We start from the raw sequence: 12,898 nt of genomic DNA, 5'->3' as shown, positions 1-12,898 counted from the left end.
TCCCTGTTCATCCATTTCAATATTGTTTAGAACCTATATTTTGATCAATGATTTTTCTACTGTGGAAGATCACATGAGTTCAAGCTCAGTAGCACAAATATCCATTGATCCAGCTAATTTACAGGAAAATCTACAGCTTGTTCTCCATTTAAATCATGAAGCATTTTTATTATTTGGTTACAAGGCAATTGAGTTTACAACACAGCCCCACCCCCCACTTAAAACCTTATATTGGTCAGTTTAAATATAAATGAAATAATTTTTAATGGTTAACATTCCTTTTCATTGAAGCTGAAGATGGATGCAAGACATACATGTTTGTGGGAAAACAGCACTCGTTTCTTTGCCAAAGATGCATATTAACAAAAAGCACCCGTTATAAAAAGAAATTCAGAGAACACAACACTTTAATCTCATAGTAAATGAATAGCATTACAATTTTATGTAGAAACTGGAGTCCTTGATGCAGAAAGTGTTTGGGAACTCTTGATCTAGCATTTACATACAACTGAACCCAAGTACAGTGAAATCCCAACAGCAAAGAACTAAAACAAAACTGACCTGCTTTTGCAAATAAATAAGATGGGTAGGCAGTTACACCTCATTAATATGAGATTGTATAGAAAATAGCTGCTCTCAATGAAAAGAAAAGGGATTTTTATTTAAATAACATTATGAAGATGTTTTATTGTTAAGAATGTAAATTATCAAAAGGCAAGAGCAGTTTTATACTAGAAAGCCTGTAAAGAGATAATTAGTATATGCTAACTAAAGAGAGATCAGTAGTTGAGCTATATGCCTACACAGCTCCAAAGAGAATGTACATTCAACCTACCAGTTTAATTTAGCGGTTTGATTAGATTTTTTTTTACTGTATTCTCGCACAAGAAGTTTCAATACATCCATCGCCAGCAATGGATAAGTTTATACCCAAAAATCTAACTTCTGGTGTGAAAGAATTCAAGACCTATTACCACCACTGTGACAAAAATCAAGGATAATGTTATTCCCCTCTTCTGGTTTAGAGAAGTAAATGAGGCCTTGACAAGTTCAGTTTTATATCTGCAAAGAGAATTCTGGAAATTCTGCACATGTATTGTTGCAATATGTACATTTTGTAATAAGAAATTGGTTTTGTAGTACTCAGATTCCATAAAATACTGTAAGCTTACATTTTAGAAAGTAGACTGCATTTCATACAAAATACAAGCTGTGTTTTATGCACTTGAGTCTCCCTGGTTGAACTTGGAGAATAACTATCTTCCTGTATATAAACACAATGTGCAAAACACATTTTGCAAAGACCAGTATTTTTACCTAGTTAAATGTTGACTCTTTCTACCTGTTCTGTGTCAGTTTTATTTATTGCCACTTTCTACACAATATTTGATGTGACACTCGGGTCCCTGTCAGACATTATCGCATGATTAATGTGTAAAGCCTGATAAACAAATTGTAACATGCCATATGTTCAAGGAAATTACCATGTAATAAAAATAGCTAACCAGTTGCAAATATGATGAACCAACCTCAAATACGCTACTAATTAAATGTGGAGCATCTTTGTGGCTCATTTGTATCACACTCTAATTTGAACATGTGGCATGATACACAATGAAAGGGCTTGGCTTGGTCCTCCAGTATCCCAGAGTGCACTACTACCTGCTCCTGCCCACTCTGCAGGGAAGGTGAAGCTGTACTCCCTGTCTCAGCTGCTGTACTGAGACCCTGACTGGTCCCAGAGCAGCAACTGGGACTTGTGAACACAGCCCAGAATAGGCACAGGGCATGCTTTCTGCCCCCACCCCTACCCCTGCAGGGTAAACCAGGGCTGTGTTTGCAACTCTGGCTTCTAGCCAGGTCTGTTTCTGTGCAAAGGGGCATGGGGCAGAGATGACAGGGCTGAAACGGTCCCATAGATGGCCAGGACTGGTCAAACCTCAAGAGAATGCTCCTGACCTCATACAGCCCAAGGTCACCCTGGCTCTGTGCTGGGGGCAGAGGGAGAGTGGTGGTGGCATTCTGGAATCGCACTGACAAGCTGATGAGATCTGAGAGCTCACTGCACATGTGCCATACAGTCAAAGGGGATGTGACTGGACTGCCCTCTGCCCACAGATCTGCCTTTGGCAGTAGCTCTCTTAGCTTCTTTAGCTGGTAAATACTGGCAGCACAAGTGAACATGCAACTTTTCCCCCACTCTGGATAGTATGCCCTTTGAATGTCAAGCCATGAACACTGCACAACGTTTATGCAACACAACTGCTCAATGACCACTGCCTGATGAAAATAATGTCTGCTAGGTGCCTTGGGGCCTACTAATAACCATCAGCTTGTGGCACTTGCATGCAATTAAGCTGCCTTCTTATAGTGACCCAGATAGATGCTCATGGTTTGTATTTCTGCGAAAAGAGTTATGCAGTCAGCAACACCTATACTTCTGGCATATGTACAGTGATCTAATTTTCCAGTAAAGTTGAATGTGGAATGTGTTATTGGACTATTTAGACAGAATAAAGACACTAGCTACCTGTACTTGTAAGCTGTTTAGAGCTAACTGACAAAGACAGCGGTAGCTTATATAGTTGGAGACTCCTAACTTAAATCTGACTGAAGCCAGAAGCAAAATGTATTTTACTAGCTGGAGTTATGAGCCAAGTGAACTTCTGAATATTGCATTCAGGTCACGGTTTAGAACAAATAACTATCCTTGGACTAGACTTCTGCAGGCAATTCAGGCTATGACTGAGAAACAGCTTTGCGAGGAAAAGTCCACATCATCTGCTTTAATAATCTTCTCTGTAATGACTAATGAGCCATGAGCCATTAATAGTAAGACTCCAGTGAGCTGCTGTGCCTTTAAAAAATACTTTTGGTCTAAATACCATTATTTTCACTAAGAAAATTCTCTAAACACAATTACTGGAAGCATGCTTTTTCTTTTTGAAATCTAGACACTTCAAAATCAATTTCCTTATGTTATGAGAAATACCACAATGTAGAACATGAAAAAAAAAGATTTCCCTGAAATTTGATATAAATCTGCTTTCAAGTGTATATGTGCATATACGCACACACCTGCTTGCTAGTATTTTGTGCTACTTAAAAATGAAGCATTACTCCAAACACTTAAGTACAGTGAACTCCATTTAGAAATTGGTGTAGTCCACACAGAACCTGGCTAGTATAATTTTAAAACAGATCACTTCTATACAGGGTGCAAATTACAAGGGGAGCTTGGTGAGCTGAGGTGGGGAGCTGAGTCCCCCAACGCCCCACCATAAAAGATGAGAACCTTCCGTAAAATTTGAAAATCAACCTGGGGGGTGAGGGGGGAGGTCTCCAATCAGATCGCTCCTTTCAATGAACAGGTTTAATTTTTTTTGCAGACCACCCACAAGAGTCAAAATGCAATTCAAAACCTGCTTCTATACCTCAAATCCAATCCGGCATGCACAGACCTCCTAATAGTGAAGGCCTGCAGACAAGGTTCTCAGTTAGTTTAGTATAAATTTTTCAGAATAAGAAGCATAAAATTAAGCTCCAAAATCCCTATTTAGGCATTTGACTGATTTTCAAGAATGCTGAATATTGAATAGCTCCCACTGAAGTCTGTAACAAACAGAATTTCAAAGTGTGCCTATTATTGACAGTGCTCTGATCCTGGGACAATTTCAGTTGCTAAGGGGAGTCTGAAATTGTAAAAAAATGCAGAGCTACTGCAGGAAAATCACTTCCAGATAGGTCAGGAAACTCCACTACTTTTGGGGAAAATATCCAAAGATCATTCCGTATTTTGCAGCATAACTAATCAATAACAATGTTTATGGTTTCATAAACAAAATTTATTAGGATGGATTAAGTAATCTTTACTAACACAGTCCAACTGCTCTACTGCTGGTGACATTCTTTGGATTACACTTTTTTTAAACGTTGGCTTTAAAGACACCCACTCTCCTACAAAAACTGTGAAACTGAGTGATGCAGAATGACAGTCAGAGTACTTACACCTGCTCTTTATCAGCAGTATGCAGTCCTTATTATGCTTTACAGTGATTTCACATCTAAGGGAATCTCATTATACACAGTGTGTAGAAACTGAATATCCTTGTGTGTAAAAACACATCATAGTAACAGAACAAATATTTATAAATAAGTCATTAAGGTGTTTCTTAAAGGAATAATAAAACATGCCCCTTTTCTTTCTGCTTTCAAGTACTATGGTTGCGAATGTGAGGCATTGGAAATTTTAGGTACAAATCTTTTTTAAACTTAATAATTACTTTTATTTTTACAAAGAATTATAAAATGTATATAAGTTGATGAAAAACTTATTTATCCTTTTAAAGATTTTTTTTTTACCTTCAGAGAACTTCTTGAAAAACATTATTTGAAAAATAAAAATCATAGACTCTGCAAAATACAAAAATTTACATCTTTGCACAATTCCTGTGCTTTAGTTGTATGTATTCATTATATACATATATACTAATTTGTGCTTTTAATTACACAAGTTTAGTATAAACTTATAAAATTAAGTCTATGAGATAACTACGCAAAAAGGATCTGGGCATAGCAGGAACTAAACCGTAATATTTAAAATATGCAACATACAATTTTAACGAATCTACTACAGAGTAGACTATCAGCATTATAATCTACTGAACTAATGCCAAATCTACACAGGAAAAAGAAAGAGAGTCTTGTCTGTCCTTGAATTGTGTAAATAGTTAATCTACCAAAGTTCATGGAGAATTGTGGTAACACTCATTTACGTCAAAGATTGCCTTCATTTAGATACTCAGTTGTTCTTTGCGAACTTGCTCAGACCGCTTCAATTTTCTTCCAGTTTCTATTACAATAAAGAAATAAATAAATTAGTCCTAAGTTAAGTCCCAGTTAAAACAAAACAAGACAAAACAAAACAGAACAAAAACCTTCTGACAATACAAAACACACATGGACTCGGTTCTTCTGGTCTTGCTTTTACTGAAAAAACTCTCATTAAGAAAAGCTCGAGACCAAATGACATAAAACATGACATTTTTTGTTGCGTGTTAAATTTCTCTCTCTCTTCCTCCCTGTCTCATACAATAAAAAGATTATAGTTCATGATTTTAAAGCTCAAGGCCCACAGAAAGCACCATTAGGATCACAATTTTTAATGCTCAAGAGTAGGGGTTGGCAACCTATGCCCCAAGGGCGAGATTTGGCCTCCAGAGAGATTATATACAGCTTGTTAAGCACATTTGCATGAGACTAATTTGTTTACCATCTGCCTTTTTCAACTGCTGCCTCCAGACTGAAGGACAGAGCAATGTTAATTTGACCTAAAGAGCATCCTTATGTTCATAACAAGTTGTTGCTGCAAATTGTTTCTGCAACTCCACAATGCCTAGTTCAGTAAGTGTAAACCTTTTTGGCAGATGTGCCACAAAACCTCCTCTGATAGCTTTCCTTTACCCAATAAGCTGCTCTGCTTTCAGGTTACTGCCCTGTACTCCTTGCCTGATCTGACATTATTTTTTGCTTCCTGCCTTATATACCACTATATTGCCTGTTCTCTCCTCAACTGCCAAGTGCCACACAGATGCTGCCTATGCCACCTGTGGCATAGCATCTGTGCAACAGGTTGGCTACACCTGTGCTGTAGGTTGATCCCATTAACTATTTCTACTTTACCCTGGCTCACATCTCTGCATAGTGATTCTGCCCTGCAACCTTATGCCAAGCAACTACAATTTGCTCAACAAAGTGTAAGGATAGATTTCATGGTATTATAGCAATAATGACAAGAGCATTTGCAAAAAGGTAGTACTATAGTGCTCTCATTTACTATAGTTACTCAATTCCAAGACAAGGTGTTTTTCCCCATTAAAAATGGGGGGGAAGGGACAGAAAAGGGAAAGAGCCCAAGGTTGACAGAGGACAGAGGCTGAGATGCAGGGCTGGGGGACAGGCACAAGGCAGGGAACGTTAAGTGGGGTGGGGACAAGCAGCAAGGGGCAAACTGCCTGAAACCCTGACTGCCTGCTCCCAACACCTCCACATCACCTACCTCCCTACTGCCCCACTGTTCCCCCTCCACCACTTGATCCCCTACCACTGTTTTCCTGCTGTAGTGGTGGTGGGATGAATTTAAGACAAACCTTCAATACTTAGATTCTATATGTGAAAAACTATAGCAACATTTCTAAACTTTCCATGTATAGAAAATTCTTGGGGGTTGTCTTAAATTCAGGGTCACCTTGGATTCAGGTAAACAAGGTCCTTTGACATTTCCTACTGAACTTCAATGTACACGATATCTGAATTGTAACTGCTGACAGTGATAAATTCCACATACCTGAAAAAGCGTGAATACCACATTCAGAAGTTTTTGAAAATTTCTAGATCCTTAGGGGGTACAGGCGGGGTTTTGTTCCAGTCATCTTCAGGATAAGCTTCAAAATTGGATGTATCCCCATCATTGGATACCTTCGGCACTATAGGAGGCTTATCAAAAAGTTGAACACAAAAAACTTTAACATACATCAGTAGTTATCAAAGTAATCATTTGCAATCATCATCTTATTAAAATGTTTAGGTTATAGTAACATCTAGAGAAAAATAACTAAGCTGGTATCCTTATTGTAAATATAATAGTAACAATTCTTGTTCCAGGGACTTTATGATCTGAAACAAAGACATATAATAATGATAAGATACAGAAGCAGTTTAGGAAATGAAGACAGGGTAAAAAAGAGACAAGATGACAATGAATAGGCTGTGTGTAGGAATAGTAACAGTACATGGTTGGTGAGTTGTAATTTAAGAGTCAGGTTACTATACAAAAAGAGGTGATTTTTGAGAAGGAATTTGGGGAAGGACAAACATGGGTTTGATCACGGCCTCTAGAAGTTAAAATAACGATGGGTTTGGCATCTGAGAAATGTCATGACCCATCCCAAACATTGCACGATGTGTGGCGTTTCAGCTGGAGCTTTAAATTCCTCAGATCCCAACCCCTTCACTGTTTTAACATCTACCAGGAGCCATGATCAAAATCCGTACATAATTTCTGGGGCTAAACATACCTTTAGTTTTCTCTGAGGTACAGCATCCCAGTCTATTGATCTGAACCACCGGTGTCTTTTTACATCATCTGCACCATTCTTTAAAAAGAAAAAAAAAAGAGAAAAAAATGTGAGTATTTAAGAAACAACATGCACAAGAAACCCACGAGTTGGGTTTTTATTTCTCCTGATTATGTATAATCCACATCGCATTAGCTATACACACATTTGCTCATCATGTGCAAGACTAGATCAATAATCCAGTGGTTAAGGTACTCTGAGTGGAAGGATGACCTTAATTAAAAAAAAACAAAAACCCTACTCTGAATCAGGGAGTTTAACCATTGTTATTTACCACCCAGATAACATCCCTAACCACTAGGCTAAGAGTATTATTAATTGCTCCTGCTGTCACACAGCAAACAAAGGAGGGAGAGAGAAAGGGTTGACATATGTGGTGGTGAGCACGCTCACCGAGGAGGTAGAACCTTGGTTCCAAACTTTTTTTAAAAACTTGTATTCTTTGAGGAGGCAAAAAGGGATTAATGCTTGTTTCACATCTGAACACTGGAAAACATCAGGGGGAGAAGACTGTGCACATCCTAAGGAGTACCAAGTTGTATGTCTGGATCTGTACCAAGGATCTGTCTTGAAATTCCATTTTAAGGCAATCTTTACAATACTCTTCCCTGCTGGTTAAGAGTCATTCCCCTTAATCTTTCTATGTGAGTCTTTAAAAATATCACTAAAGCACACTCCAAACAGACAAATGTCTTTACCGTGACTCAAGTTAATGAGCGCATACCTAGAAGACAAAAGAAAAACTGCAGCTCCAAATCCCAGGTTTAACTGGATGCAACATCCATGAGAAACAGCTAGAGACTTTGTCCTGGGAAACAGCCCAGGGAGTCGCCTCATGTAAAGAGGAAGGAGAAAGGGATGACAACCTGAAACAACTAGACTACTAATTTTACTTTGAGTGCCTGCTTTGCATAGAGAAAAGCTCAAGTTCGAAAAAAACTCTGAAGGTCTGTGTGAAGTCAGTGTGCATATGACTGAGCTCATAACAAGCCCCAGATTTTAAACAAACCCCAACATTTGATTTTCAAAGTTTTCCTTTAGGATATCCTTGGCCATTATTGGAACCAAACTGTTGTGAAAATATGGAATGATTTTCTGGAGATGTAGGTTTTGAGGACAAACACAGATACTGTTAGTGGCAGAGATAAAATGAAAGATGCCTTTTTGCTGTAAATCTACTGCAGTCACCCAAGAATCTGCTATATATTCCAGCAGTTCCCAATCTATGGTATGGGCACCACCAGGGCACCACTAGTGGTACCCAGACAACCTGTCAGTGGTACATGTTAACATATTTATTATAATTATTTCATATGAAAAATTTGCTGGTGGTACTTAACGTTGTATCATTTTAAATTGGTGGTGCACAGTCTATCAGTTTGGGAACCACTGTGCTATTCTATTCTTGAATTGCTGAGGCTGAGGACTGCAAACAGGCAGCATGACCACAAAAGTTAGATCTGCCTTTGTGGACTGTTTCTTTATATTGAAATGAACTGCTCTAAGGACAACTGATCTGAGGAAAAAATAAATTAAACCTGTGCCAAAGACATGTTGGTTAGAGTTTGAAACTGTGGCTTTCTGTTCTTGAAATATGAGCATACAGACGTAATGATTTTAAGTAGAGGTGGAAGCTCTTGAGCACATCTGGAGTAGCATCTTCTGATGACAGTCCTTGACCAATACATCTTCGGTGACAAACGTTTCCACTGTTGTTGAAACAAAAAGGTGGTCTTTGATTTGGATGATTCTGAAGACTAACAAAAAATTATTTAAGACAGATGAGTATCTGGTTCAGTGGAACTGAAAATAATCTCTTCCCTTTGGGTTTTTGAATGAAGAGTACCAGTCTAACTAGGTAAGATCCAGGAATAATCTTGAAGAGAAGAATTATTTTCATCCACTTCTGTAGAATGGATCATCTTTTAAAATTTGGGCAGAAGGATGAATGGAGAACCTATAGCTTGCCTACCCTAATATAAAAGGGGTAGGGGAAGAAACACTTCAAAACATTCTTTAAATTTCACAACAATGTTGCTGACAGATTTCTCTCTCTTGAAACAGTATAAAAAGCATTATGAGTTTTCCTCAGTAATCCATATTCCAGCAGTACAGACAAAGATATTTTTGCTATTACCTTATTTCCTACTGATTAAAGCCCAAAGCGAGGCATTGAAGATGTTACACAAAGCTTGTATGCATTAAGCCCACTCCACTAGGATAAGTTCATTCATTCATCTTTATATTCTTCAAATGAGTGAAGCTATAGGGACAGCAGCATCTGATTTTGAATCCTACCTCCCAGGAGAGACCCTAGGCTACTGAGCTTACGATACTCTGCAACCAGCCCCTCTCAATCTCTTCTGCTGAAGCTATTCAGTTACTGATGCAAAGATGAATATTCAGTAGGCCAGAAATAGTGAGATGCCTCAGAATCAAACATTACTTGAACTAAAGAGATTTTTTTTCAATTCTCCAAAAATAAAAAAGCTTCTGTTTCAGGTCAACCAAAACAAGGTTTTCTTGAAGTCAAAAGCACAGCTGCAATTATTTTACTTCTCAGTGAGTGCTGTTTGAATTCTATCTTGTAACATATATAAAATACGTATGTATATTTTATATCCTAATAAAGAAAATTATTACATTTGGACAGGTCATTTGCAGTGTTACTTTGCCCTCTAAGCCAGTCAGTCCCCAACTTATTCCAATGGTGGCAAGAGCAGACACTGACATTAGGCATGTCTACATATCACTGTACAGTGATGTTGCTATGGTGCCATACTCTAGTACTTCTTTTTGGAAGTACTAAAGCACAGCGCAGTACAGGTGGTTACCGTACCGTGCACACAGCACATGGTTAGATTTTGCCACTAAGTTGCCGTAGCAGCACACTATACTGGGGGAGCGCGTGGGTACAGCAATGTAGCTGGCCATTACATTACCCACGTGATCGCTATGTCACTGTAGTGCACTATATGGTGATGGCAGCATGTTGCTGTCACCAAAGAGCAACATGTAGATGTGACCAACACGTATTAAGTTTTAAGCTGCTAGTCCTTATAGGTACACATTTTAAAATCAAATAAGCTGCATCTTTGGTTTCAAATCTTCGTTCTTTGATTGACACTAAAATTTAAAAACATGTTATTATTTCCTACACGCAGGTATTGACACACAGATTTCTACCATGCCTTATACTCAGGTCATTAAAATTCATGCTATAAATGTATAGTACTTGATGATCTTAACAGGTTTTTTGTTCTTCCTTGAAGACTAGAGGAATGCAAGTCTTCAAAAATGTTTTACAAATCTAATGTCTTCCATCTTACAATATTAGAACAAATATATTTCTCAGTGATGTCTGATTTAAGAAAATTCTCTCCAAGTACGTCACTTTCATTATATTTTACCTTCACCATAGCTCAAAGGCTGTATCAGATGTTTTCATCATTCTTTGGGTCTCTGGCAATATTCCAGTTTGTTTCTACTTAGAGACATTACTGGCAGTTGCGTCTTTATTTTCAGAGCATGAACATTGTATAACTTGTTTATCACTCTAGTCTAACTTCACATTCTCGGAAAATATGATGCCAAACATGGCTTAAATTATTAAGTTAAAAGCATTTCTTTATGACTATAGCATACCACTTTTTGTTATTACTATTAGATGTCGTGCTAGGCATTCTCATGCTTTTTTGGATAAAAGAGATTGCTTTTTTCTGAATACCACAACACATGTCATGTACATCACTGTAGTTTTGCTAATGCACTTCAACAGATGGCCATCGTTTTCCATTAGGAGGAAGAAACCAGAGGGCTGATTTGTTTTCTGGTTTAGAACTGCCCTTAAAATGGTCTTTTAAATACAGTGTTTTTAAATATGCGCTTTTCAATTTTTTCTTTGTTTTATTCTAAATGCAAAAATGCCTATTCTTTGGAGAAAATGGCCATTTTTATACTAAATCACCTTTTTATTGAATACATAAACTGAAACTAAATTGTTGGCATTTCTTCTCAAGAGCAGTAATTTGGTTAGTATATTTATTTAACTTTCTTCTCTGTAACTAATGTCCTGAGCTCTAATGGCACCATTGTACCTAAGGATATCGTCAGGGACTTCAGCACAAATGACTACCCTGGTTCTCTCTTGGCTTATGACTGTGATGGGAATAGTTATCAATGGATGCACACTGCCAGAGTTGGGCATGCAGCCTGGAGGGACTGTGTGCCATAAGATCAGCCCTCAAATCAAACAAGGTTGAGTTACATCCAACAATGCTTCACACTATCTGTCCCTAGGTGAGGACATTCAACTCTTTCTGAAGTTTCTGCCTGTATGCTGGAGTGGCCTCTCTTGGCGGTTGATTCTGACATGGGAGTTTTGATGCTATAGAAGGGACTGAGGGCGTCTGTGCCAGGACTGTCTTTTGTGAGTGCTATTCTTCTGCACAGAACATTCAAATGATACTAACTTATCTACTAGGAAAATCCTTCAGTTAGTCTCCTCAGGATAGGATGAGGCTTTCAAGGACTGTTCCAGCATACAGAGTTTTTAGCACAATGACTTATGTTCAGTTTGCATGTCACTCTTTACTAGAACATCTCTTCTCTTATGGGCAAGACTGTCATCAATGGAGTCTACCTTTTGACAGGACTAGCCCCTGCAAGCTTTAAGTCTAATATGTCACAGAAGTAAGGCTCACCACTATACTTAGTTCCAGATGGATAGATAAAAAGATAAAGACATAAATCAACAACAAGGGCATTCTGAAGTTTGTAGAAAAGCCATAAAAGGCTTTAGCAAATACCAAGCAGCAGCAGGTTAGATACTCCTCAGGTTTAATTTGGCTGCCAAATATACAAAAAGGGAAACAGAGGAGGGTTGCAAACACGTTGGCCTTCACGTAGTCCAACAGGAATTTGCACAAGTGCAGAGTACCCATGTAGACCCCCAAAATGCTGTTACTCAAAGAAATCCTACTTTGAGCAGAATGTACGTTGGCAAGCTGAAAGGAGTCTTTTACATTAATGCATAAGGATTACAATACAAAGCTGCACAATATATTGCTAGTCAGAATTCAAAATAGTTTTAATACATTTTAATATTAGATTTTCAATGCTATATTTTTATTTCAGTCAGTGCTCTCCCAAATCATTATTTTTTTTTAACAGGTGAAGTTGCTTAGCTTTAAATATGCCAAAAACATCTACTTGCTACAGCAACCTCATACGTTTAAAGTATAAATGTAACTTTTTATTATTTTAAAATAATCAACTATCATGTGCAGCAATTCTTAAGAGGGAAAAAAGAAACTGTACTATTAAACATTCAAATTATAGTTTAATTCATAAGCCAACCCATATGTTTTTTGTGATTATAAGCCACAAAATACCAGTGGAATCTGTTCTTTACGAACTTCATACTTCAGTGCAGTTAATACAAATGGAAGATAGAGCCAAATAAATGTCAGGCCTGATGTGAACAAGGAATTACCTGAATATTTCAAAGGAGGCTGATATTTGTATACCTATATCAGATTTATAAGACTTTAATAATCTGTTTCTTTCACATTTTCAGTAAAAAAAACCAACAACAAAAACCCAAAAACAAAACATGTAGCACAAATCTGCTATTCTAATTTCATAGATTTCATAGACATCAGGGCTGGAAGGGACCTCAGGAGATCATCGAGTCCAGCCCCCTGCCCAAAGGGCAGGAAGTCAGCTGGGGTCATAGGATCCCAGCAAGATAAGCATCCAAT

The 12,898-nt window shown here is 37.8% G+C and overlaps 1 protein-coding gene across 1 annotated transcript in view; it reads right to left on the bottom strand.

Annotated features, from left to right (window-relative positions):
• Nucleotides 1-2,940: 2,940 nt before the first annotated feature.
• Nucleotides 2,941-12,898, bottom strand: part of PRKX (protein kinase, X-linked) — a 43,067-nt gene continuing 33,109 nt past the window's right edge. Inside the window, exons 6-8 of the mRNA XM_019529367.1 lie at nucleotides 7,077-7,154; nucleotides 6,347-6,495; nucleotides 2,941-4,852 (exon numbers count right to left, since the gene is read on the bottom strand). Of these exons, the coding sequence (XP_019384912.1) occupies nucleotides 6,370-6,495; nucleotides 7,077-7,154 (204 nt within the window). The 3' untranslated portion in view covers nucleotides 2,941-4,852; nucleotides 6,347-6,369. The remainder of the gene's footprint in view (nucleotides 4,853-6,346; nucleotides 6,496-7,076; nucleotides 7,155-12,898) is intronic.

Source organism: Crocodylus porosus, unplaced genomic scaffold, assembly GCF_001723895.1.
Source record: "Crocodylus porosus isolate Cpor-Errol unplaced genomic scaffold, CroPor_comp1, whole genome shotgun sequence".
Taxonomy (NCBI): Eukaryota; Metazoa; Chordata; order Crocodylia; family Crocodylidae; genus Crocodylus; species Crocodylus porosus.
Note: the sequence above shows the minus strand (reverse complement) of the source record. Positions and strands in the feature narration are given on the sequence as shown.